Genomic DNA, 27,200 nt, shown 5'->3' on the forward strand with positions numbered 1-27,200 from the left:
GTAAGCAAGGACCATGTCAGTATCAACCATCCTGGGAAAAGAATCTCTATAAAAGTTTTATATGCGAGTACCTGCTAATAAAACTAAGAACGTTTAGAAAGCTGCTTTTTGCCTCGGGAACGCCTCCTCACCTTTTCACACCAAACTACCCCCTTGGTGGCTCTCCTCACGTCTGCCTTAACACTCTCACCTAAGCAGATGTGCGAGTCCAGCTGCCTCATGCCCGCTGTCTTTTCTGGGCATCTTTACAGCTACCGTAGCAGTTTTTCATCTTTAAGTGAACGTGCATCATCCTAGCTGAGGCTTTTAAAGGGAGGACTCACTGCCTCTTGGAATATATTAAATTCTGATGGTGAAACAGCCTGCTGAGCTAGGTAGGGCCTCAGCAACTTCCCTATGAGTATAGTATTTCTAAAAAAAAAGCTGTCGAGGCCAGGCATAGTGTCTCATGCCTGTAATCCTAGCACTTTGGAAGACTGAGGCAGGAGTATTGCTTGAGCCAAGAGTCCGAGACCAGCCTGGGCAACCTAGCAAGACTCCCATCTCTACAAAAAAAATTTTTTTAAATTAGCTGGATGTGGTGGTACACACCTGTGGGCCCAGCTACAGCTCAGGAGGCTGAGGCAGGATGATTGCTTGAGCCCAGGAGTTGGAGGCTGCAGTAAACCATGACTGCACCACTGCATCCCAGTCTGGACAACAGAACGAGATCTTGCTCCCATCCCCTCAAAAAGTGGTCATATCATAGGTTAAAAACAAAGCAAAGTGACTGGGTTAAAAGGGGATTTAATTCTGGATGAAGAGCAACATCACTGCAGTGGTTTGAGGCTACACCTCTTGCATTAACCAGCTTTGCTTTCGAACTGAGGCCCTACTGTGTAATTTTAACCTCTTCAGCCTCGGTTGCTTAATCTGTAAAATGGGGATAATAACGTCAACCTCAGAGGGTTCCTGAGACCGTGTGAGCGTTGAGCCCAGCGCCTGGCACACGTTAGCACTCTGCTGCTGGCAGCTGGGCTCCCATTTCTGCTCACAACCCCGTGCTTTTTTTTCTTTTTGAGACAGTCTTGCTTCATCACCTAGGCTGGAGTGCAGTGGCAAGACAAGTTACTGCAGCCTCAACTTCCCAGGCTCAAACAATCTTCCCACCTCAGCCTCCCGAGTAGCTAGGACCACAGGTGCATGCCACCATGCCCGGCTCATTTTTAAATTTTTTTTGTAGAGACAGAGTCTCACTGTGTTGCCCAGGCTGGTCCCAAACTCCTGGATTCAAGCAATCCTTCCACCTTGGCCTCCCAAAGTGCTCAGATTACATGTGTGAGCTACCGCACTGGGCCAATCTTGTGGTAACTTCAAAAAATGACACAGCAGTGGTAAGAACACTGCTGAGGGCCTGGGTGTGGTGGCTCACACCTGTAATCCCAGCACTTTGGGAGGCCGAGGCGGGTGGATCACCCGAGGTCAGGAGTTTAAGACCAGCCTGGCCAACATGGTGAAACCTTGCCTCTACTAAAAATACAAAAATTAGCCAGGTGTGGAGGTGGGTGCCATAATCCCAGCTACCTGGGAGGCTGAGGAAGGACAATTGCTTGAACCTGGGAGGGGGAGGTTGCAGTGAGCCAAGATCGCGCCACAGCACTCCAGCTTGGCTGACAGAGCGAGACTCTGTCTCAAAGAGAAAAACAAAAGGAACACTGCTGAAGGAAGAAAAACAGGACCTGGAGTTAGGACATTTTGCTGACGCCCCACTGTCTGGGCTATCAGAACATGGGGCTGCACGTTGGTGGCATTTGACATGGAGCATGGAGTCCCTTTTTTTTCCTCTTCCCTGTGTACGTCTGTGGTTGCATTTACCTCCGGAATTACTCCACAGTCAATGGCTCGATGAACCTAAAAATATTTTTTGTAATGTGGCTTTATCTAATCATGCCTCCTAATGGCCTGCACCACTACATCTGAAGTATTCCATAGCGTCTATTTCTGGCATTTATAAGCCTGCCAGCGTGCTATCAGGAAATTAAAAATTGTTGTTTAAAACATTTACCAGTTAAGGGGCCCAAAAAGAGAAAGAAAAAGTGCAAGAAGCTATTTCTGTATTTTCTTCATTATTTAAAATTCTGACCTTTTAACAGGTTTACCTGTGGAGGTCTCCTCTGCTAGATGGAAAATTTTTGAGGACAGGGGAAGAGCCCCCCGAATGGTAGGTGGCTAATGAATGTGTTAGAATTAGATAGACATTCCTTTTTTTTTTTTTCTATTCAGGCATTTTGCCGAGAGGCCACAGAAATTCAGTGCTTTGTGGTCTGGATGAATTCAGGTCTTGAGGATCCTGAAGCATATACAATTTGGGGGTTCCCTCTTTTAAAAAGGGAACATAACAAAATGAAATTTTTTTGAGACAGAACCTCGCTCTGTCACCCAGGCTGCAGTGCAGTGGCATGATCTCAGCTCATTGCGACCTCCCCTTCCCATGTTCAAGCGATTCTCCTGCTCAGCCTCCCGAGTAGCTGGGATTACAAGCACACACCACCACGCCCAACTGATTTTTGTATTTTTAGTAGAGACGAGGTTTCACCATGTTGGCCAGGCTGGTCTGGAACTCCTGACCTCAAGTGATCCGCCAGCCTCAGCCTCTCAAAGTGCTGGGATTACAGAGTGAGCCACCGCGCCCGGCCAACAATATGAATGTCTAAAAATCAGGTACCGGGCTGTGTAAAGAACCCACGCAAAAGTAAGGCCTTGAAGTGGGGCTTTCAATGCCGCAAGACGAACCCTCCCCTAGATGTCCTGAGATGACTTCTGGAAAGAGATGGGACCAGGCCCAACACAGATAAGAAACGGTGGCTTAAAAACAAAATCAATTCTGGTCCATCAATTGCCTCATGAGAGTTTGTAAAGCTATATTCAATTTGTCAAGCCGCACATTTAGAAATCCAGTTCTTCTTTAAACTTCTAAGTGCAACTTACAAATCTTATTCATCTGTATCTAAAGCCTGTGGTTCTGAATGATCATTTTTAAGGGGACTTTTGCATTCAAGGTCTTCACGAGCCTCCTGTGGGATCCTCATAAGCACGTGGGTCCTTCGCTGTCTGAGCAGGAAGGGGCAAAGGAGGTGGCACCCTCTCCCCCATCACAGATTGTAGTGGGGTGCCAGGGGCCTTCACTAGGGAACCCCAATCAATGCCATTTTCATGTGGGGGAATGTCCCCAGAAAGAAAAGGAATTTTGTCCATGCTCTGAAAACCCAGCACAGCCCAGGGCCTGCTGGACAGCTTCCAAGATGTGCCAGGATCTGAGAGGTTGAAGACCAGGCCTGGGGTCACTTAGAAAACCCCTGGCAGAGAAGGGACAGCACTGGGGACCAGTTCCCAAGCCAGGGCTGCTCAGGGGAAGATGGGCAGGAAAAGGCCAGGGGAACCTTGAAAAGCTACCTCATCTCCCTTCTCTAGGCCCTGGAGGGTGGATTAGGATTAGGCAAAGCAGTTCTGGGAGGCTGGAAGGAGGCCCTTCCTGTAGGCCTGTTTGCATAAGAAGCTGTGGTCAGTCACCTCCTTCCTGCAGGCTGGGCTGGGGCTGTCACTACATGCAGCTGACACGAACCTCGAAGCCGACTCTGAAGCTCTGAGCCCAAGGCGGTGGTGACGGGAATTATAAACCCACCTCCCCCACCCCCAATAGCAGGGCAGGGAGACTGAGGTCCTTAGAGATCACTTGCAAATCAAGACAATGCCCCTGGCTTCCTACAGCAGGATCTTGGCACTGGGTTCAAACCCCAGCTCCTCCACTTATGAGCTGTGTGACCCAGTGCCAGGTACATGGCCTCTCTCTCTAGCCTTACTTTCCCATCTGTAAAATGGGGAGAGTGAGCGTCCCTACCTCTACTTCCTATGGGGTTCTGTAGGACTGAAGTCAGCCTGGGCGACACGGTAAGACCTCATCTCTACAAAAATATAAAAAATGAGCCAGGTGTGGTGGCACACACCTGTAGTCCCAGCTACTCAGGAGGCTGAAGCAGGAGGAGCACTTGAGCCTGGGAGGTCAAGGCTGCAGTGAGCCAAGATCGCACCACTGCACATCAGCCTGAGCAACACAGCGAGACTCTGTCAAAAAATAAAAAAAAGATTAAAGTAACACACTCCTGCTGTGTAGCACATAAAACATGTTCAAATAATAAGAGCTTACATTTGTGAGCTGTTTCTACGTGCCAAGACCCCTGCTGAATTCTTTCACCTGGATTACGTCAACCTAACAAGGAAGTACTATTAATGACAACAGGCCTCACGTAGGCCATGCTTCCTGCGCTGGAAAGAATTCTGCTAGTCATTACATTCACTCCTCATTCCTTTGTTCTTTCATTCATTCATTTATTCATTCATCCCTTCACTTGTTCATTTGAGCACTCTCACAGCACCTACTGTGTTACAGGCCCTGGACTCAGCACTTTGGCCAAGGAAAAAGGCGATCAGTTCCTGCCCTCTAAGAAGCCACAGTCTGCTGGGGTAAGGGGATGTGGGGGCAGTTATAATTCTGTGCTGTGAATGTTGGGATGGGGCACCCCCAGAAGGAGGCTGTGGGGCTTCAGGGGGCAGGAGACGTGTCTTGGAAATGTGGTCCACACTGAGGCCTCAGCAAAGCAGAAGCCAGCATCTACACACCTGTGTGAGTCCCACATAAAGAACACAAAGATGACCCTGATGGCACTGGGTAGCCACAGAGGGCTGTTGAGCAGAGGCTGCTCACTAGCTCCTTTGAATGACCCTGCCAGGCAGGCACACTGAGGGCTTGTGCAAGGGTGCTACATATGAGGTCCTGGGGATGGGTGTGCAGGAGAGGGACAAACAGGGTTTGGGGTGGCAGGGCGGGACCAACGGCTCACATTTCTAAGCTGAGCCTGGGCAGGTGAGGCCTGGGAGGTAGGAGTCCGGCGCCATCAGCACAGAGAGGCCACGCCAGCTCAGCTCCTGCAGGAGGAGGACGCTCCACCCACTCAACCACGGAGGACCTACTGTGTTCTGTCCACAGTGCTGGGCAATGGAGGCACTTGTTAGAAATGCAGAGTCTCAGGCCCCACCCTAGAACTGCAGAAGCAAAACCTGCATGGCAGCAAGATTCCCAGGTGATTTGAGCACAGTCAAGTTGGAAAAAAACTGTTGTAGGGAATGCCATTTTAGTACGTCCCATTGTAAGCTTATGATGGGGTGCTAGGCAATGCATCAAGGCTCAGCGCCTAGAACCTAAAAGTGGGAGGGGCCTCCAACGGCATCATATCCTCCTCCTCACACAGCACCTGGGCCCCCACCACACTCAGATTAGACCCTCAGGATGGGGGTGGAAGAATAGCCCCATTTGCCAAATGCCTGTGAACCCAGCTTAGAGCTAAATTGCCCTGCTTGCAACTGCTTTTTTTTCCCCCTAGAGATGGGGTCTCACTGTGTTGCCCACGTTGGGCTCAAGCGATCCTCCAGCCTTGGCCTCCACAAGTGCTGAGATTATAGTCGTGAGTCACAGTGCCCGGCCCACTGCTCATTTTTAATGCTCAGATCAAATCCCAAGTGACCATGCTCACTTTCCAGATGAGGAGACCAGCTCAGAGAAAGGAAGTGACCAGCCCGAAGCCACATAGCCAGTGGCATGAAGGATTCTAATACAGTTGGACTCCGAAGCCTGGGTTTTTGCCTCTGCATCTCTATGCATGTAGAATACGAACCTAAAGTTCACCACCCAAGGTTGGATGGATCTAACATCAGATGCATAACAGTAAGTCCAAGGCAGTTTGTTACAGGGCTGGGGGCTCCACTTGCTGGAAAACTGTCTTGAGGACAAAGGGGCTCTGCCTTCCCACATCCTCCACTGTGAGCTCCATAGCGGCTGCAGCTACCAGCGTAGGTACCAAGCACCTGGCGCAGAGCAGATGCTCATGAACTTTTTAAGAGACAGGGTCTCACTCTGTTGCCCAGCCTGGAGTACAGTGGTGCACTCATAGCCCACTGCAGTCTTGAACCCCTGGGTTCAAGTGATCCTCCTGCCTCAGCTTCCCAAGTAGCCAGAGCTACATGTGTGCATCACCAGACCTGGCTAATTTTTAAATATTTTGTAGAGAAAGGGTCTTGCTATGTTGCCCAGGCTGCTCATTAACTTCTGAAGGAACAAGCAAAGCATGCCCTTGACACTGTTTTCCAGCATCCAGTGTCCATATATGCTACCTCCCCGCTAGATCTCAGTGCCTGGCTGACTTGTGTCATGCTACACACTCCTCAGCCTATGGCCCAAGGAGGTTTCACCTTGCCCTGGTTGAAACCACCCGCCCTCCATCCCTGTCCTTGGAGGAAACTGACCCCAGGCCCCATGCCCTTATAGCTCTAGGGGAAAACATTTGCATGTCTGGTCTTTGGCCATGGCGATTGGCTCAGACTCAGGCCCGTGACCCCATCAGGGCCAATGAGAAGCCAGGTGACTCTTCCGCTGGGCTCAGGTTCTCTCTCCTCCACTGGGCTTGGTGGGCAAGATGTCTAGAATTAAAGGTATAAATCTTAATTGTCTTTAAGTCGGCCTTGGATGCAATCAAACTGAGACCAGAGGCCACAAGAATCATGAGACCGTCAGAATCTGAGCTCTTGAAATTAAGAATGAAATATACTGGATTAACAATATGCCTGTGTTTAGACAAACAAGAGAAAGTGGACATTTATATGTCAGTTTCCATAAAACCTAGGGGAAATTTAAGTCTGTTTACTAAGAAGGAAGTTTCCCTGGAGTATTAGAAGGTTTGTTTCAAAGTTCCAACAAGCTGTAACCTTGAGACTCTGAATGCTTATTTTAGGAAACTACATCTGTTAGAAGTTTATGGTAGAAATTTGTTCAACTTGAAGCTTCCCCATGAACTCTGTGTGACGATCAAGTCACTGGCAAGGACCTCTCACTAACCTAGCTGTAAGTAACTCAAGCAGCACTCGCTTGTAATCCCAGCCACTCAGGAGGCTGAGGCGGGGGGACTGCTTGAGCTCAGGAGTTCAAGACCACCCTGGGTAACATAGCAAGACCACGTCTCAAAAAAAAAAAAACAACAACAAAACAATTAACAGGTCTGGTGCAGCAGTGCACACCTGTAGTGCCAGCACTTTGGGAGGTAGAAATGAGGGGACTGCTTGAGGCCAGGAGTTTGAGACCAGCCTGGGCAACATAGTGAGACCCCCATCTCTACAAAAACTTTAAAAAATTAGCTGGTGTGGTGGTGCATGGCTGTAGTCCCAGCACTTTGGGAAGCTAAGGCAGGAGGATCACCTGAGCCCAGGAGTTCAAGACCAGCCTGAGCAACATAGCAAGACCCTGCCTCTATGAAAATAAAAATAAATAAAAAATTACCTGGGTGTGATGGCACATGCCTGTGGTCCCAGCTGCTTGGGAGGCTGAGGCAGGAGGATCGCTTGGGCCCAAGAGGTTGAGGCTGCAGTGAGCTATGATCACAACACTGCACTCCAGCCTGGGCAATGGAGTGAGACCGTGTCTCAAAAAAATTAAAAATACCCAAATAACAAATAATTCAACCAGAATACAGTTTAAGGCATTCCTCTTCATTAAAAAGCAACCTAAAGGTATCTAAAAGATTAACAAAACACAATGCAGAAGATTGATTTTCCTTAACAGAAATTTGAGGCGGCCACCCCCATCTTGCCTGAGGCTGGAACTAACCCTAAAGAAGGAGAGTCAAAAGACAGAGGTCCTGATGGCAGCCCGAGCCCCTAAGTCGGGCTGCACCACAACTGATACATCTTTGTGTGCCCGGCAGTTGGAAGGACCCTGGGATTTAACAGGACCTCCATATGTGTCTGAGATTCTAAGCACATTCCATCCCAGGAAGTCAGGGTGAGGCATGAAGAGCCCTTCCTCGCTTCCACGATAGTTATAATTTATAATTGTGTGATCCTCATAGAAACAGAAGTGGTTCTTTCTTACTGTTTGGGAACATCTTGTCTTAGAAGAGACCAGAAGCATTAAAACAACTACAGTTGGCTCATGCCTATAATCCCAGCACTTTGGGAGGCTGAGACGGGTGGATCACAAGGTCAGGAGATCGAAACCATCCTGGCTAACACGGTGAAACCCCATCTCTACTAAAAATACAAAACATTAGCCAGGCATGGTGGAGGGCACCAGTAGTCCCAGCTACTCGGGAGGCTGAGGCAGAAGAATGGTGTGAACCCAGGAGGCAGAACTTGCAATGAGCCGAGACAGCACCACTGCACTCCAGCCTGGGCGACAGAGCGAGACTCCATCTCCAAAATAAATAAATAAATAAAAAACAACTACCCCCCGCCACTCAGCACTCAAGAAAAGAAACAGGATAAGAAATTTGCAAGGGCATGGCCCCACCCAGCACCCAAGCCCGCTGCCAATCTTACCGAATGGTAGGCTGATCTCCACTCAGCTGCTTAAATCTCCGATGGAGCTGCTCGATCTGATCCGATGAGACTGAGAAGTGGGGGAAAGAGAGAAAAACAAGACAGAAAAAAAACATCACTGACTGTCAGAGGGAGGCTGCAGATATTCTTCTGCCCCATTCCCACTGGCTGCCACACCCCTTCTCAAAGCATCTCCCACCATGGCAAAAGCGAGTGCCGGGTGAAGCAGCAGAGAAAGGATTTCCCATTCTTCCCAGAAACAGCTCTGCAGTCATCAGTTCCAATTGCCTTAGTAATAATAATACAACTATTACTAATAGCTCCTGAGACAGGGCAGTCATGAAGCAGGCCATTCTCCCAGCCTCTGACCTTCCCCAGCCCACTACAGAGAAACTTTGTTTTCTGTGGCAGGGTTTCACTTCCATCACTCAGGTCGGAGTACACTGGCATGACCTCGGCATCTCAGCTCACTGCAGCCTCCACCTCCTGGGCTCCAGAGATCCTCCCACCTTGGCCTCCTGGGTAGCTGCAACTACAGGCAAGTGTCACCATGCCCGGCTAATTTGTGTGTGTGTGTGTGTGTGTGTGTGTGTGTGTATATATATATACACATACATATATATATACACATATATATATACATACATATATATACATATATATATATATATATATATTTATTTATTTATTTATTTTTTAGAGATACAGGGTTTCACCATGTTGCCTAGGCTGGTCTCAAACTCCTGGACTCAAGCAGTCTGCCCGCCTCGGCCTCCCAAGGTGCTGAGACTGCAGGCATGAGCCACCATGCCCAGCCTAGAGAAAACTGCATCTGGTTGTCTGACTCTTCCTCTTTCACTCCAGAAGATGAGTTTTATCCTAGCCGAGAAAGGGGCTTTTTATAGTCACAGACTCAGAGTCAGATGAGTAGCAAGAGGAAATAAGGGTTCAGGCTGGTGTTGGACATGATCTGGGAAACCTACACTGAGAAATGTATGGAGAATCTGGTGGAGCAAAGAAATGGAAGGACTCCAATCTGGTGATGGGGTAAGACCCTGTCTCTAAAAAATGCACAATATTAAACAATGATCTGCATTTCTCACTTCATTATCAAAACAACTCAATAAGTGAGTGGATATTATCTCAGGTATTTTGTTTGTTTTGAGACAGAGTCACACTCTGTCGCCCAGGCTGGAACGCAGTGGTGCAATCTCAGCTCCTTGCCACCTCTGCCTCCGTGTTCCAGTGATTCTTGTGCCCCAGCCTCCCAAGTAGCTGGGATTACAGGCACACGCCACCACGCCCAGCTAATTTTTATACATTTAGTAGAGATGGGGTTTTGCCACGCTGGCCAGGCTGGTCTTGAACTCCTGACCTTGAGTGATCCGCCCACCGCAGCCTCCCAAAGTGCTGGGATTACAGGTGTGAACCATCACGCCCGGCCGTTATCTCAGTTTTATAATTTGAAAACTGCAGCTCAGAGAGCACTTAAGATCCCACAACACACAGAGGCAGAGCTGGGACTGAACTCCAAGTCTGTGCGACTGACCTCAAAGCCAGCCTTCACCAAGAAGTAATATCGCCTGTCTGCCCAGAGTACTTTGGCACTCAAGGACTTTAGGTCTGGTTCCTGGGGACTATATACAGTTCACGCAAACCTTTCCAAAACACGGGCTGGACTGCGGAGCTGTGACCTCCCACCTCAGTCCTCCCAGCATGCCCCACCCCTAAGCACTGTTTTGCTCCTGTTACAGAGGCAGCTAATTTCTGGGGCCAACTGGTCACCTCACTTCCTGCTCATTGTTTTTTGGCCTCAGGCTCTTCAAGAATCAACAGCTCAGTATTCTCAAGCATCTCCAGCAGCTCGTTAAGGCTGTCAACCCAGACTGAGGGCTCTCTACTTCCTGTGGGCATGGCTCCAATGATCAGCTCATCTCTTCCTTCCAACACTCTAGGAGGGGGCTGTATCCTCTTGTTACAGATGTAGCCACTGACACTTGGAACGGTTAGGTGAATCATCAAAGTGCAATTTCTACCTTTCTGCAGGAAAATATGGCCACTTAGATCATAGGTATGTCAGCAAGGACACTGGCTACTGCATGGCCTAGCAATTCCACTCCTAGGTATATACACAAATAACGCATACTTCTGTTCACCCAAGCATGCATACAAAGATGTCATGGCGGTGCCAATGGAATCGTCCTAAACTGGAAACTACCCACATGCCCAACAATGGCAGAGTAGAGTGCTAATGTGTAGTATAGTCAAGCAATGGAATAGCACACGGCAGTGAAAATGAACAATATAGATAATCACAGACAAAAGCAGCCAGACAGGAAAGTGTACATACTTTGTGATTCTATTTGCATAAAGTTCAAAAACAGGCAAAACTCAACTACAATGTTAGAGGTCAAGATAGTGGCTGCTCTTAAGGGAGGCATCATAGATGACGCTAATATTGTAATTGACTTTTGGAGGATGAGATGAGGAGGAGTAACTTGAATGGAGTGCAAAGGGGAGTTCTGGGTACTAGGAATGTTCCATTTCTAGATCTCCATACACTTTACATAGTCGTGTTCTCAGAAACCTCAAAGAGCTGTCTGTATGCCTGAGTGATGCACTGTTCTGGATATGCACTATATCACGACAAAACATTTACTAAAAAAAAAATGTGTTATTCCTCCCTGACTAAAGGAGATCTGGGAAGAAAAAAGAAAAATGAATAAAAATTTTTTAAAATTGTAATTCCACTTGGCAGGAATGTATCCTAAAAGTAGTAGATGCAACAGGTACAAAAACATGAATACGTAAATGTGTTCAACTTTGCATTCTTTAAAATAGCTTAAAATTCGACTTGCCCTAAGTGACCATCAAAAGCAGATTGGGGCCGGGCGCGGTGGCTCACGCCTGGAATCCCAGCACTTTGGGAGGCTGAGGTGGGCAGATCACTTGAGGTCAGGAGTCTGAGACCTGGCCAACATGACAAAACCCCGTCTCTACTAAAAATACAAAGATGAGCCAGGCATGGTGGTAGGTACCTGTAATCCCAGCTACTTGGGAGACTGAAGCAGGAGAATCGCTTGAGCCCGGGAGGCGGAGGTTGCAGTGAGCCAAAATCGCACCACTGCACTCCAGCCTTGGCAAGAGAACGAGACTCTGCCTCAAAAAAAAGCAAAAAACAGATTGGTCGAACACTTTTTGGTATGTTTAGCCAATTTTTTTTTTAAAGTATACCTTCAGAGTGCAAGATGGAGAAAAAAAAACTGTTTTTAGGTATACTGCCTTTAACAGTGACAGTTGTGTATTTGCATAGAAATACATTCCACATATACTGCCTAAAAACAGCTTGCTACCGAGAGAGCACAACTCTCTGTTGCAGAAAAGACATACAAATATACAAATGTGTTTAAGTAATTTAAAAATCCTAGAGTTATTTTCCCCAAAATAATACTAATTATTTCTCATCTCAATACCTGGATTAAACACTGTTTTGCTTTCGGTTCATCTATATTTTCCAAGTTTTCTCTAATGTACAATGTATATGTATTAGTCTTGTAATGAAGTTTTTCAGCCTACAACATGATCCCATCTGGATGGCTGAGGGATCTCATAAATACTGCTATTAATAAGTCATTTACTGGCTGAGTACTGTGTCCCAGGCACACATCATCTTCTTTAGTTCCTTCCATGACCCTATGAGGGACATACTATTCCCATTTTATAGAAGAACAAACTGAGGCTCAGAAGGGATGTAACTTGCTCAAGGTCACTGACCTTGATAGAGGCAGACCCACAATTTGAACTCAGTCTGTCTGGCAGAAAACGTGTAGTTCTGTTTTGTTTTCTTTTTTTTAATTTGTCTGTCTCCTTTTGTATGATCACTTAACCCCCAAAACACACTGATCTGAAGATAAATAATGATTAGAAATTACAGCTAAACAGGTGCACCTAAACAACCACTATTAAAGATGAGTTATGGCTGGGCGTGGTGGCTCATGCCTGTAATTCCAGCACTTTGGGAGGCTGAGGCGGGTGGATCACTTGAGGTCAGCGGTTTGAAACCAGCCTGGCCAACATGCCGAAACCCCATCTCAACTAAAAATAAAAAAACTAGCCGAGAGTGGTGGCAGGCACCTGTAATCCCAGCTACTTGGGAGGCTGAGGCAGGAGAATCACTTGAACCCGGGAGGCGGAGGTTGCAGTGAGCCAAGATCGTGCCACTGCACTCCAGACTGGGTGACAAAGCGAGACTCCATCTCAAAAAAAAAAAGTGTTACCTTGAAAGCATCCTGGTGTGTGAAAGAGGCCACTGGAGAGGACACACACTGGATGATTCCATTTGCATGAAATGCTCAGATGGACAAATCCTTAGGAACAGAAAGTACACCAGTGGCTGCCTGAGGCCAGGGACGGGAGGGGCTGGAGAGGGAGAACAGGGAGACACTGTCAATGGGCACTGGAGTTTCTTTTAGAGAGAGAGAAAAATGTTCTAAAATTATATTGTTTTGATGGTTGCATAACCCTGTGATTATACTAAAACTATGGGGTTCAATTTAAATGGGGGTGAATCTCATGGTGTGTGAATTATATCTCAATAAAGCTATTTAAAAAATAAATTACATGCATAATCATAACAACAAGGGCAGACATTAACTGAGCATTTACCGTTTCCTGGCCTCTGTGTTCAACTACTTGGATAAGCCTGGGCTGGTACAACCCTCTCCTTAGTTCTGTTAGGTAGGTATGATTCTACGCCCATTCTAGAGATGAGAACTCTGGGATGTGCCCAAGGTCCCACAGCTAGGAAGAGGTATATAAATCATCCTAGATCAAGGTTATCTAATGAAGAGTTTCCAGTTAACAGTATCCAAAGTGCATGCAAGGCTGGGCGCGGTGGCTCACACCTGTAATCCAGCACTTTGGGAGGCTGAGGTAGGTGGATCACTTGAGGCCAGGAGTTTGAGACCTGCCCGGCCAACATGGTGAAACCCCATCTCTACTAAAAATGCAAAAATCAGCCAGGCGTGGTGGGGTGCACCTGTAATCCCAGCTACTTGGGAGGCTGAGGCAGGAGAATCACTTGAACCCGGGGGGCAGAGGTTGCAGTGAGCCCAGATCGCACCACTGCACTCCAGCCTGGGTGATGGAAAAAAAAAGAACATGCACACACGTGCAAATTCACATACACATACTCCCTCTGTCCTGCCTGATTGAAAGCAAAGGATTAGGAAGACGACCTCCCACCTCTGGGGCCCTCTTTTTGACACCCAAATCCCTAGAGCCAAGGGCTCAGCTCACAGCTCAGGGAAGACTCCTCCGGCAACTGAGAGAAAGGATGATTTCTGAAGCCTCAGGAACTGACTTTCAGAACACCCCAGGCCCTGGCAGGTGGAGCTGGTCTAACCCAACATGTCTGGTGAGCTGCTTCCTCCTAACCACGCTCCCGCCACCCCTTCCCTGCCCCCACACCCGGGCTGACCCTGGGCCCCCAACAGGGCCCCTCGCGTAAGCACCTGATGCATGTCTGCCTGCATCAGGGCCCCAAAGCCCACGGAAGGACCTGCCTTTTCCTCAAGGGCTCCTGGGTCGGTAGCTTTTCCAGTTTCCTTGCTCCTCACCTCTAAGCCCTTCTCCAGGGCCCTGAGGTCACAGTTGCCATGCGGATGATGGGCAGAATGGGCTTTGGTTCCTGGCAGCTGGACCTCATTATTTCTGGTTTTAGATTTCAACCTGAGGGAAATGCACACCAGTCCATGGGGCTGGTGGGAGTTTAACTGGCCTAATCTTTTGGGGATGGAGGTGAACTGTCACTTTGTATCACAAACTTCAACGTGAAGGAACACACCTGGCCTGTCCAAGTGGCTGCTAAGCCCTTGAAGGTGGTGAGCCCAGACTGAGATGGGCTGAAGTGGAAACCACACACCAGCCTGCCAAGACTAAGTACAAAAAAGAACACAGACGACTGCAATAACTTTTGATATTGATCATATGGTAAAAATGATCATATTTTAAATATAATGGGCTAAATAAAATACACTATTAAAATTCATCTCACCATTAATTTCTTTACTTCTCTTAATGTGGCCATGAGCTAATTTAGAATTATATTACATAATGTAATTACATTACAGCTACTAGAAAATTTACCATGATTACACCTCACATTATTATTTGTGTTGGGCAGCGTTGGTATATACCCTTTGAATCAGAACTTGATCCCTAGGAACAAATCCTGAGGAATTAAGACAGGCGTATAAAGATGAACAGATGAGGGTAATCAAGGTTGCCTGTTTAGAACAGTAAGAAACTGGGGGGCTGGGTGTGGGGGCTCACTCCTTTAATCCCAGCACTTTGGGAGGCCGAGGCTGGTGGATCACCTGAGGTCAGGAGTTTGAGACCAGCCTGGCCAACATGGTGAAACCCCATCTCTACTAAAAATACAAAAATTAGCTGGGTGTGGTGGTGCATGCCTGTAATCCCAACTACTCAGGAGGCTGAGGCAGGAGAATCGCTTGAACCTGGGAGGTGGAGGTTGCAGTGAGCCGAGATCGTGCCACTGCACTCCAGCCTGGGCAACAAGAGCAAAAACTCTGTCTCAAAAAAAAAAAGAAAAGAAAAGAAAAGAAGTTGGGGGAAATGGGCCAGGTGTGGTGGCTCGTGGCTGTAATCCCAGCACTCTGGGAAGCAGAAGTGGGAGGATCACTTGAGCCCAAGAGTTCAAGACTAGCCTGGGCAAGACAGGAAGATCCCATCTATACAAAAAAAAAAAAAAAAATTCAAAAAATTAGCTGGGTGTGGACTAGTGAGGCTGAGGTGGGAGGATCACTTAAGCCTGGGAAGTTGAGGTTGCAGTGAGCCAAGATCGCACTCCAGCATGAGCAACAGAGCGAGGGGCTGTCTCAAAACAAAAAGAAATTGGCTGGGCGCAGTGGCTCAAGCCTGTAATCCCAACATTTTGGGAAGCCGAGGCGGGTGGATCACCTGAGGTCAGGAGTTCTAGACCAGCCTGGCCGACGTGGTAAAACCCCATCTCTACTAAAAATACAAAAATTAGCGGGGCGTGGTGGCAGGTGCCTGTAATCCCAGCTATTCAGGGGGCTGAGGCAGAAGAATCGCTTGAACCTGGGAGGCAGAGGTTGCAGTGAGCCAAGAGTGCCATCACACTCCAGCCTGGGGGACAAGAGTGAGACTTTGTCTCAAAAAAAAAAAAAAAAAAAAGAAATTGGGGGAAATACTGAGCCACAGAAAATGAGACAGATGAGTCCTGGTACATCCTGAAGTCAGAATACTACACAGCCTTTATAAATATTTTTTAAATATTGTGGGACATCGGAAAATGTCATATGGCATGTTGTTGCATGGAAAATCCAACAGACTAAGATCTCATTTACACGTGAAAGTTCATATTGATATACACATGTGCACAAGAAAAAATAGAAAAGGGTATACAACAAAATAATAGTAGTCAGTTGTTTTCAGATGGTAGAATTACAGAACATTTTTCTCCTCCTCCCTTTGACCCTAAATTTGGTTATCTGTCCCTTAACTTTTCTGCAATTTACGGAGATTACTTGCATAATTGTATTTGGGTTAAAATTTTTTTAACCATGATGACTATAATGATAAATAAAAGAAATAATAGATGTTGATGAGGCTATAGAGAAACTGAAACGCTCACACATTACTAGCGAGGATTTAAATGGTACAACCACCGTGGAAAACAGTTTGGTAGTTCCTCAATCAATTAAACACAGAATTACCATGTAATCCAGCAATTCTACTCCAAAACAATTTTTTTTTTTTTTTGAAACAGAGTCTTGCTGTGTCACCCAGGCTGGAGTACAGTGGCACAACCTTAGCTCACTGCAATCTCTGCCTCCTGAGTTCAAGTGATTCTCCTGCCTCAGCCTCCCCGCACTGGGTGGCATGTGCCACCACTCTTGGCTAATTTCTATATTTTTAGTAGAGATGGGGTTTCACCGTTTTAGCTGTGCTGGCCTTGAACTCCTGATCTGAGGTGATCCACCCACCTTGGCCTCCCAAAGTGCTGGAATTACAGGCGTGAGCCACTGCGCCCGGCCAACAATTCCATTTATACCCGAGATAAAAGAAAATGTTCGTCCACACCAGAAACCTGTAACCAATGTTCAAAGCAGCACTGTTCATAAGTGCCAAGAGGTGGAAACAATCCAAACGTCCATCAACAAAGGAATGGGTGAACAAAATGTGGCACATCCAGATGACAGAATATTATTCAGCAAAAAAAGAAATGAAGCATTGGTAAATGCTATAGCATGGATAAACCTTGAAATAATCACACGATGTGAAAGAAGCCAGACATACAAGGCCACACGGTGTATGATCCCATTTATACGAAGTGCCCTGAACAGGCAAATCTAGTGAGAAATGAAGTAGATTGATGGTTGCCAGGGGCTGGAGGGTGTTGAGGGAATGAGAAGTGACTGCCAGTGGGTATCCTTTTGGGGGTGATAAGTTGTTCTACAATTAGGTAGTGGTGGCCAGGCACTGTGGCTCACACCTGTAATCCCAGCACTTTGGGAGGCTGAGGCGGGTAAATCATTTGAGGTCAGAAGTTCAAGACCAGCTAGGCTAACATGAGACCCCATCTCTACTGAAAATACAAAAATTAGCCAAATGTGTTGACACGCACCTGTAGTCCCAGCTTCTGCGGAGGCTGACGCAGGAGAATCGTTTGAACCCAGGAGGCGGAGGTTGCAGTGAGCTGAGATAGCACCACTGAACTCCAGCCTGGGTGGCAGAGCAAGACTCCATCTCAAAAAAAAAAAAAAAAAAAAAAAGAATTAGACAGTGGTGATGTTTGTATAACTTTGTGAATATACTAAAAGCCACTGAACTGTACACTTTTAAATGGCAAATGACATCAGCTGTGAATTAGGTGTCAATGTAAAAACTGTTTAACCTTGGGGATGAAGGGGCAATAGAAGCCAATTCCCTCCTCAGATGCTGTCAAGATGGGGTTGAGAATTTCAGTGTCTCCAGGGTCAGAAAGGCATGAAGTGAGAGAAGGGGCCCGTGCAGGCATGAACTGGAGTCCCACCCTGTCAAAGGGGCTGCCACTGTTCCCTCCAGCCAGTTGCTGCCACGGGAGGCCAGATTTTCCCCTTTCATTAAGAGGAGGCAGAAATCCGCTGGGTTAAAAAATATTGGCAATCGACTGCAAAGGGTTCTGAATGCTGGGGTAAGCGCATTGCCTGCCTGGCCCTGGCCTCCCCCATTAGGCTGTGGGGACCTGCTTGCAGCCCTGCTGTGCTGAGCAAGGCATCAACCAGTGGGAGGAGAGCCACACAGGGTAGGGGGTCAAGGACAATGGTCCAGAACAGGGAGGATGGGAGGGGCCCAGGGGCAGAGGAGCAGGCCTGAAATCCATCCTGGAGTCCAGCCTCCCTCCCCTGACTCAGGAGGAAAGAGAATGTCAGCATGCGTTCCCATCCATTTTGGGGCACCAAGACTCTGTGAGCCTGTAGTCCCAGGACCCAGATGAGGGGCATGCACACCACTGCCTCCTCTTCCCACAACCCCTGCTGGCCCCCGGGAGTGTGTGGGCCCTGAGGGGCACCCCCAAGGCCCCACCTGTGCTTGCATGGCCTCTGAGCACCTCTGGTTTGCTAGGTGCTTGCTAGAGGCCAGGGAAGCAGATGCAAAAAGCGCGGCCCCACTCTGCTAGAAATGCACATCCCCTCGCCAGGATCCAGGACGGTAAACGCTGCTTCAGCTGGCCAAGGGGCACCAGGGTTGCAGTGGAGGTTCTAGGCCACGGGGATGGGAGCAGGAGGTGATGCCCAATGGGGTTCTGGGGGTGGGGTGGACAGGGCTGGCAGAAGGCATAGCCTTGGCAGAGGCAGAACACACAGGGCTCAGGGAGCCTCGGGCTCTTCAGTGTGGGTGGAAAACAGGCAGGGAATGAAGCAGCTGGGGTGGTGGGGGCGTGAAGGCCTCATCTATCAGGCCAGGACATTTGGACTTGCCCTGAGTCTACAGAGGACACCAAGCCAGGGAACGAGATCTGAAGTGCCCGGCAATAGACAGCGTGGGTGTGGATGAGACTGAGACAGCAGGTGCAGCCGCCCAGGGTGAGGGTGGGGAAGGCAGAAGGTGGAAGGGCTCAGGGCAAGGCCCCACTGGAAGAAGCAAGCACAGCTGAGAGCCTTCTCACGTGCCCCAGGGACTCCCCAAGCCACCCTGCCCCCCGCTGGCCCCACCAGCTGTGCCAGCCTGGATGCCAGCCCCAGGACACCAAGGGGCATCACTGGGGGGCTCAGTGACTTCCAAGACCCCAGCTCTCTCCTGCTTGCCACCTCTTGAAAGATTGGCCAGGACTCAACCCAAACACTGGGGAAATCCCGGAATACAGAGGTGAGCCAGGCTGGATGGAAAGGTGAGCTCCTGACAGCGCTGCCGGGGGAGGCTGCTGTGAGTCTCTGCTATGCATCCCACTCAGTTGTCACCCTGAACTCATGAGGCTGCTTCCTCCTCCGTGATACAGAGGTGACAACGGGACGTCCTCCCTTGTGAGGTTGTTCATGCCATGAAAAACCACCACAAGCTATTCACAATCACAACCACCAACGTGGCAACTACTCAACGTCCAACAACTGGTGAGTGCAAAAACAAAATGGGTATATCCAGGTGATGAGATGTTATAAAGCAATACAAAAGGAGGCAGCCCTGTCACACTCCAAGAAGGGATAACGCTAGATATACAAGGCCAGCCTACTGCAGGATGCTATTTACATGAAATGCCCCAGACAGGCAGATCCACACAGGCAGAACACAGATTAGTGGTCGCCAGGGGCTGGGAGAGGAGGAAATGGGGAGTGACTGCTAATGGGTATGAGGTTTTTTGGAGGGCGATGAAAATGCTCTAGAAATAGATATGGTGATGTTTTCAAATCATTGTGAATGTACTTAATGCCAATGAATTATACACTTTAATTTTTTTTTTTAATAGGGATGGGGTTTCACCATGTTGGCCAGGCTGGTCTCAAACTGCTGACCTCAAGTGATCTGCCCACCTCAGCCTCCCAAAGTGCTGGGATTACAAGCATGAGCCACTGCTCCTGGCCTGAACTGTATACTTTAAAATGGTTACAATGTAACTTTTTTTTGAGACAGGGTCTCTCACTCTGTCACCCAGGTGGATGGACTGCAGTGGCACGATCACAGCTCACAGCAGCCTCAAACTCCTGGACTCAAGTGATCCTCCTGCCTCAGCCTCCCGAGTAGCTGGGACTACAGGTGCATACCACAGCACCCAGCTAATTTTTTTAATTTTTCTTTTGTAGAGACAGGGTCTTGTTATGTTGCCCAGGCTGGTCTCGAACTCCTGGCCTCAAGTGATCCTTCCACCTCAGCCTCCCAAAGTGCTGAGATTACAGGTGTGAGCCACAGCACCCAACCTAAAATGGTAAATTTTATATTACATGAATTTTGCATCAATTTTTAAAAAGATCATGCACACCCTTAGCACAGGATCTGGTAGGAGATGTAGGAGATGCAGGAGATGCTGGGGTTGCCGGGACTGTTATTATTGTTCCCTAAGTAATCCTGTGATACCATCATGGCTGTTCAGCTGGATTCAAGTTCACCAGGGATGCAGCAACTTGCATGCCTCCTGCGGCTACAGCCAAAACAATGACTAACCCTGGGCCTTGGGAGGGAGGCAGGGAGGGACAGCCTACTTAGCCTTGCAGGGGCCACTCCACAGGGGACTACCCTCTCATGCCTGGCACACGCAGGGCACTTCATGATGCTGGATGCCGGCTCCTCTCCTTCACCTGCCTTTTCCTTGGATGCCATGTGCTGAACTCGTATACACCATAGATCACTCTTAGCTGCTGGAATGTCAAAATTAACCAAAGATGCATTTGGGTGCACTTGGCCTTGAGAAGGAAGCTCTCAAACCCAATTCTGTCCTTCAGAGCAGCAGCAGCAGCAGCTTGAAGATTAATTGCTGGCATTTATGCAGCACCTTAATACCCTTTTTCATGCCAACTTCAACCCACTTTGTAAGTGTGAAAGCCAAGGAATTCCTGGTAAGAGCTGCCGCAGGCCCACGTCAGCAGTGTTTATTTCAACCTTGGATACCAAGGGTCCTGTTAGGATCTCTGCGGGTTTTTTCCTACCCTGAATGAATCCTCCAATTCTCAGGACTAAAGGGGAAGCTGGGACAGAGTGAATTGACTTTAGAATCTACTCTTCTCTCATGAGCAATAAGGCAACTGAGAAAGCTGTCAGAGTGGGTGCTCGTGACTTTAAAAATCACAGTCTGTTTTGCTCATCTATGTTCCCTTCCTACAGCTATGCTCTGTTCTTTACCATGCGCCTTATAGCAGTAATAATAACCACCATGTGCTTTAGCTGGGCGTGCTCGTGCATGTCTGTCATCCCAGCTACTTGGGAGGCTGAGGCAGGAGAATCGCTGGGAGGTGGAGGTTGCAGTGAGCCAAGATCGCACCACTGCACTCCAGCTTGGGTGACAGAGTGAGACTCTGTCTCAATAAATAAATAATAATATAATAACCACCATGTGTTAACATTTACCCAGAGGCTAGGACTCAGCCAAATGCCTGGAATTATCTTAGCTAGTCCTTGCTTTTAGGGTGCCTCCCTTTAGGGCCATGCCTCCCTTTTAGGGTGGTAATCACACCCATTTTACAGATAAAGAAACTGAGTCTCAGAGAGGCTAAGTCACTCCCTGAAGGTCACACAGCTAGGAGCAGCAGAACTGGGATTTAGACCAAGGTCCATGACTTTAGATTCTATTTGCATAGCCATTGGCTAGGCTGTATGCCCAAACTGAGGAGGGATGGAACAATAAATACATATCATTTATGTAATTAGAGAAAAAGTTCTCCATTTTAATAAAAAGACTAAAGATGATGAAGGGGGAAAAAAGCAACAGTGAATCAGGAAAGATTTTGAGAGTGGGCGAGTGGGTGTCTTTCAGAGCATCTAAGAAACAGGTTTTCACAGCCTTCCAGAACTATCTTCAGTTCCAGATTTATCCTGAGGCCAAATCAAGCATAAACAGGCTTATCTAAAGTACAAGGTTGGCCGGGCACAGTGGCTCATGCCTGTAATCCCAGAGCTTTGGGAGACTGAGGCGGGTGCATCACTTGAGGCCAGGAGTTTGAGACCAGCCTGGCCAACATGGCAAAACCCCGTCTCTACTAAAAATACAAAAATTAGCTGGACGTGGCGGCGCATGCCTGTAATCCCAGCTACTCAGGAGGCTGAGGCACAAGAATCACTTGAACCTGGGAGGCGGAGGTGGCAGTGAGCCGAGACTGTGCCACTGCACCCCAGCCTGGGCGACAGAGTGAGACTCTGTCTCAAAAAAAAAAAAAAAAAAAAAAAGGTACAAGGCTTACTTCAGTAGGACACTTAGATCAGGAATTTCAGGTCCTGCTACTTGGATATAATACAGATTCTGCCTTCCATTACAAACACTGGATAAAACAAGAAACAAATGTAATGTCCAGCTAAATGGAAGGAAAGGGCAATACCCAAGTGCCAGGGGCAAGGAAGAGACTGGGAACCAGCAGGGTTAGTGACAGATGCTGCTGAGGTGGCCCAGGTGTTAGAATGGTTTCAGGCTCCAACAGCTAAGGGTGGGGACTTCAAGTCCACTGAGTGACAGAAGAGGCCTTGGGTCTGCATGAACTGGAGCTGAGACCCCTCTAAAAAGCTGAAATACAAAAGGCTGCCTCTGCACATCAGGCGGGTCAGAAAAAACGTTCCCCACTGGCCCAGAGAATAATAAGACAGCCATCTCTGCTAGGGAGACGGCAGGGGAAAGAGCAGGCTTCTGCAATGAATCCAAACTCCAAGACTGAGCCACACACTGGTGAAAAATCCAAGTCTCTGTGGGGCAGAAGACCCAAACCAAGGAGTTAATGTGAAAAGTGTTTTCAGACTGGTGAAAACCTTGAGATACCTAGCACAAGAAATGCAAATGCACTGTGTAAGGCTCTTCTAAAACCCAGGGCACACAGGAATCCTGTGGGGTGGTAGGGGGAAGGGCCAAGGGGAGTTGGGAAAAAGCCCAAAGATGAGCTTATAATCAAAAAACCAAACCATACAAGCAAATGAACCACCATAAGGGAGAACAGCAGACACAATTAACAAAAGGAATAGCACTCCAAGAAGGCAAAACAGAAGAGACTACATAGTAGGCTTTAAATTATTACAAACAATGGAAGAACCATACCCTATGAAAAAGAGGTGAATTTGAAAACTATATAGCACTTATAAACTTTTTTTTATAACTCATTGCAATTTTTTGAAATTTAATAGGTTAAGGCAGCAAGGTTGTAATAGCTGAAGAGAGAATTAGTGAACTGGAAGATGGATCTAAGGAAATGACCCAGCTGAAATAAAAAGAAAATATGAAAGAAAGATTAAGAGGCATGCAGACAGAATGAGATGAACCAACATTTTTCTAATAGGAATTACTAATGAAGAAGATAAAGAGAAAGGAGAGAGATAATATTTTCATAATGGAAGATATGAACTTTCTTTAGAATCAAACAACATAAACCATTCCCAGGATAAATAAAAATAAATCCACACCCAGACATAGCATGTACAAAACACCAATGACAAAAATTTTAAAACAGGGAAAAGGGAAAATAGGTTTCTACAAAGAAATGTCGATTAGACTAACAGCCGATTTCTCAACAGCAACAAGACCAAAAACGAATCGCTGAAAAAAAAAAAAAATCCAGCAACCTTACATTTTACACACAGCCAAATGTTCATTCATGCATGCCTGCAAAATAACAATATTTTCAAAGTTTACAACTCACAGAGCCTCACTGAAAAATCTACAGAAACATGCATTAAATAAGAAAACTATATCCATAAGGAAGAGTGGTTGCAAGAATTAATAGTGTCTGCATAGAATAATAATGAATATGTAGGTTCTTAAGTACTATGGAGTGATACAAATTAAAGTACAATAAGGTCCCCAATTATGAGCACAAGGGCAGAGATGGTGATTAAGTTTAGGCATGTCCAAGATAGCAGACATATAAAAAATGAAATGAATTACTAAAAAAAGTTATAGCATGCCTTTTAAAAGGAGATACATAGCCAGCTCCTGAAGTGTTCCCAGTTGAAATGATTAGTAACTGCCAGTAACTCTCAAGCACTGAGGATGGGTCAAGAGCTTTGCCCAAATTCTAACTTAATCCTCGCAACATTCAGTGACACAGGTTCTATTTTTGCTGTCATTTTACAGATGAGGAAACTGAGGCTCAGGGAGGCAACGTGCTTTGCCTAGACAGTAAGAGGCAATACCATGATATAAACCCACATCTATCTGCTGGAAAAGGACAGGTGGTGAGAAGCCACCTGTGTGCCATAGTGGGACTCTGGCTGAGGTCCCTGGGGGAATGCAGGCAAGGGCAAGACAGGGGACCCCCTTAGAACTACCAGGTGGGTGAGGCCTGCAAAGTGCTGGGTATTTTCTCAGGGTTCTCTGATCATTGGGATCCTGGCACAGGTGCTCAGGAGGAGCTTAGGGAACCCTCTTCCAACCTCAGCACCTGGGGCAAGCTGGCCTCTGCAGCTCACCTTTGGCCTCTACAGCCCCCCTTTGGGGACTGCTGTCTCCGGCCTGGCCACCTGCCCTCCTCCTGGAGGCACCTGGGCCCTGAGACCTCCACTAACCTGCCAGGGAGCAGTGCCAAGAACGGAAGGCTTGCTCCTGACAGAGTGCCGGTCTGCAAAGGTCACACCGCTGGGACGACAAAGAGCCTTTTTGTCCTAGTGCTCCGTGGCCACCACCACCAGCGGAAATCACCCACTCGACCTTCTGGTTTTATAAATTAATAATTAAGCTGGAGCAGGCAACAGAAGGCTGGCAGGACCAGGGGTGCCCAGGCCCTCACCCTGTACAGTCACACCAGCATGGACAAAAGAACAAAAGAGGCCCTGACTTTTCTTCCCAGAACCGTGAGCCCTTCTGAGCTGAAAACACCTCATTCCCTCAGCTCGAGATAACAGATCCTAAAGTGCTTTGCAAAGGGAAGAGCATCTTATCAACACCCAGGTTATTCTGTTTGTCTTACTGGGCCGTATGGCATGTCTGAGCGTTGATTAAATTTCCACGATGCATTCTGGAGACCATTAACTCACAAAAAAATATCCTGTCAGGGTGGCGGTAGGGGAGGCAAGAAAGAAAGATGCAGCGGGGATCTAATTACCACCAATCTGCGGAGCGAGGACGTCTTGGAGAGGACTGCCAGTGGCTTGCACAGAGAAAACACGAATTCTTCTGAAACAGACCTGAGCCACCCAGTGAGACCCTAGGAAACAGAGGGGGCGGCACCCTCCTGCCTCTTCCTCCCAGCCGTGGTCCCCACTCCCCTCCCACTGCCCACTACTGAGCTTGTTCTCCCTGGGGGCAGCCCACTTAGATTCCAGAACTTTCCACATCACCCAGAACCAATCCTATCTGCCTCAAGGTTCAGTTCTCCCCTGCTGACTCGGTAAACAATGTGTGGAACTCTACTGATGAGGTTGTGGGGTAACAGCATGGCCTCCCCCAGATCACACAGATGTGCCGACTCTCAGAGTCTCAGTCCAGAGCATGTGGGGTTCTCGGCATGCGGGAGAGGTGGTTTCTCCCGGCACTGCACTTGGCAAATTCCACTAGAAGGCCTGGTTTTGAGTCTGAGTTCCCTACCCAGCAACTAAGTGACCTTGGGCAGTCATTTCCTGTGTCCAAACCTCAGTTTGCCCATCTGTAAACTGGCAGCAATAGTCCCACCCTCAAAGGGCTTTTCGGCAGATCAGATGATTGACAAGTGCTCAAGAAAGAGCAGCTGTCACCTCATTCACAGCTGGCTGCGTTTTTTAAGGAGCGGAACTGGTGGCTCAGAGAAGGACACAGCCTGGATGAGACATCTGAGCGAAGTGGCACAGGACGGCTCCAGCACCGAGCTCAGTGCACATGGAACGCCATCCTCCAGGGTCCCGCTCTGTGGCTGCGGCAGACGGTGAGATGATGGGGCCCAGGTGAACAGAATGAAAAATACCAGCACGGGCTAGAGCAGGCAGGTGCCTTTGGTTGATCCCCAGCCCTCTGGGAAGCTTCCACAGCAGGCATTCTCCTGCAAGTTTCCCCTGTGAGCCCCCAGAGAGGAGGGCAGGGGAGGCCTGGAAGCCCCCATCCAGTCAAGGCAGAAAGGGTTCCAGAGGCTGGGGGGGTCCCATGATCTGGACCACTTTGTGGATGACTCCAGGCCAGGGTCTCCCCCCGCCCCAGAGCTCAGCATACAGGACTGGTCCTTCCCCCCGGTTTCACGGACACATTCATTCCTCCTCTGCTGAGGAGCCACTGTCTGAGGAGGGAGCCTGAGGTGGGAGGATCACTTGAGCCTTGGAGTTAGAGGCTGCAGTGAACTGTGATTGCACCACTATGCTCCAGCCTGGGCAACAGAGCAGGGCCATCTCAAAAACAAATTAATTTTAAACAATCAATAAAAGTAATTGTTTGAATCATTTTCTTACTGAGGCATGATTTGCATACAATGGAAAACACTTCACTGTTCAGAGACCCTAATAAGGGCAGAGGACCCTCCCCAGAGGCACTCAGACAATTCCACATCCTATTTCATGGGGTTCATGGACTCCCTGAAGATGCCAGGGGAAAAGCCACAACCTAGCCCAGAGGAAGAGAAAAGGCACGGGGGACTGGCTGGTTGGCTGTTCAGCTTACCAAGCTTTGGCAGACGACAGAACAGTGTGGAGCTGGCTGGTCCGCCCTGGCCCATCAGACCCTTCCTCCCGCTATGCTACAGCTGTTGGGGTGCTCCCCTGTCCCCCTCGAACCCCTGAGCTTCTGGAGGGCAGGGACTGCATCTGGTCCACCCTGGTAGCAGAATATGGCAAATGGTGAATGAGCCAAGGCCACGGTCTGGGGCCACTTAAAGACTTTAGAACCAAGAAGTATTACCCAGGGGTGAGAATGCAGTGGAGAAACCAGCGCCACCCCCACCAGCCACACTTGGCTACGCCAGTCCTCCCTGCCATCTCTAGCTCCTTCTCCAAATGAGATTAGACCAGGAATGGAATCCGACTCTCTTTTTTTCTTTGGAGACAGTCTCGCACTGTCACCCAAGCTGGAGTGCAGTGGCACCAACTCCTGGGCTCAGGCGAACCTCCTGCCTTGGCCTCCCAAAATGCTGGGATTACAAGCATGAGCCACTGCACCAGCCTGCGACTCTACTTCTCATTATGATGCCTGTGGCCTTGGGCAGGCACCTCCTCTCTTGAGCCTCAATGTCTGCATCTGTAAAATGGGAAACCAACCGTGTTCCTGGGAGGATTCCATCAGCTACTGCGGATACGCTGCCTGGCTCAGCTGAACGTGTGGCAGATGCCACGCGCCCGAGAAACATTAGCTCTTACCATCATGAGGTCTGAACTCTAGGTCTGGAGATTTTTTTTTTTTTTTTCCTTTTCCTTCTGGCAGCTTCTTGGCATCAACATAGACATGCCTGAAGAGCTGTTTTGGAGCCTGAAGGAAAAAACAGACCCTCCACCTTTCCCAGAATCCTCTGTCTTATTATTTCCTTTCCAACTCCAGGAGCAGACACGGATGGGGGGGACAGGAAGTGGGGCCACCTCCAGGCCAGCTCAAGGTGGTGAAGGACAACTGACTCAGGTGAATAATTCCCAAGAAGCCCTTCTCTTGGTCAGGGCCCACTTTGTACCTCGGTCCACACACCAGACACCACTTGGCTCCTGTC

General features: G+C 48.3%; 1 protein-coding gene across 5 annotated transcripts in view; it reads right to left on the minus strand.

Moving 5' to 3' along the window:
- The window catches only part of TESC (tescalcin), a 60,751-nt gene that overhangs the window by 28,132 nt on the left and 5,419 nt on the right, over positions 1 to 27,200 (minus strand). For all 5 annotated transcript variants that reach the window (XR_010129430.1, XM_055358122.2, XM_004053959.4 and 2 more), the window contains exon 2: positions 8,401 to 8,470. Coding sequence is in view for 4 of the 5 variants with exons in the window: in XM_055358122.2 (XP_055214097.1) it covers positions 8,401 to 8,470 (70 nt within the window). In the remaining variant the exon portion in view is untranslated. The remainder of the gene's footprint in view (positions 1 to 8,400; positions 8,471 to 27,200) is intronic.

This window comes from Gorilla gorilla, chromosome 10 (genome assembly GCF_029281585.2).
Source record: "Gorilla gorilla gorilla isolate KB3781 chromosome 10, NHGRI_mGorGor1-v2.1_pri, whole genome shotgun sequence".
NCBI lineage: Eukaryota > Metazoa > Chordata > Mammalia > Primates > Hominidae > Gorilla > Gorilla gorilla.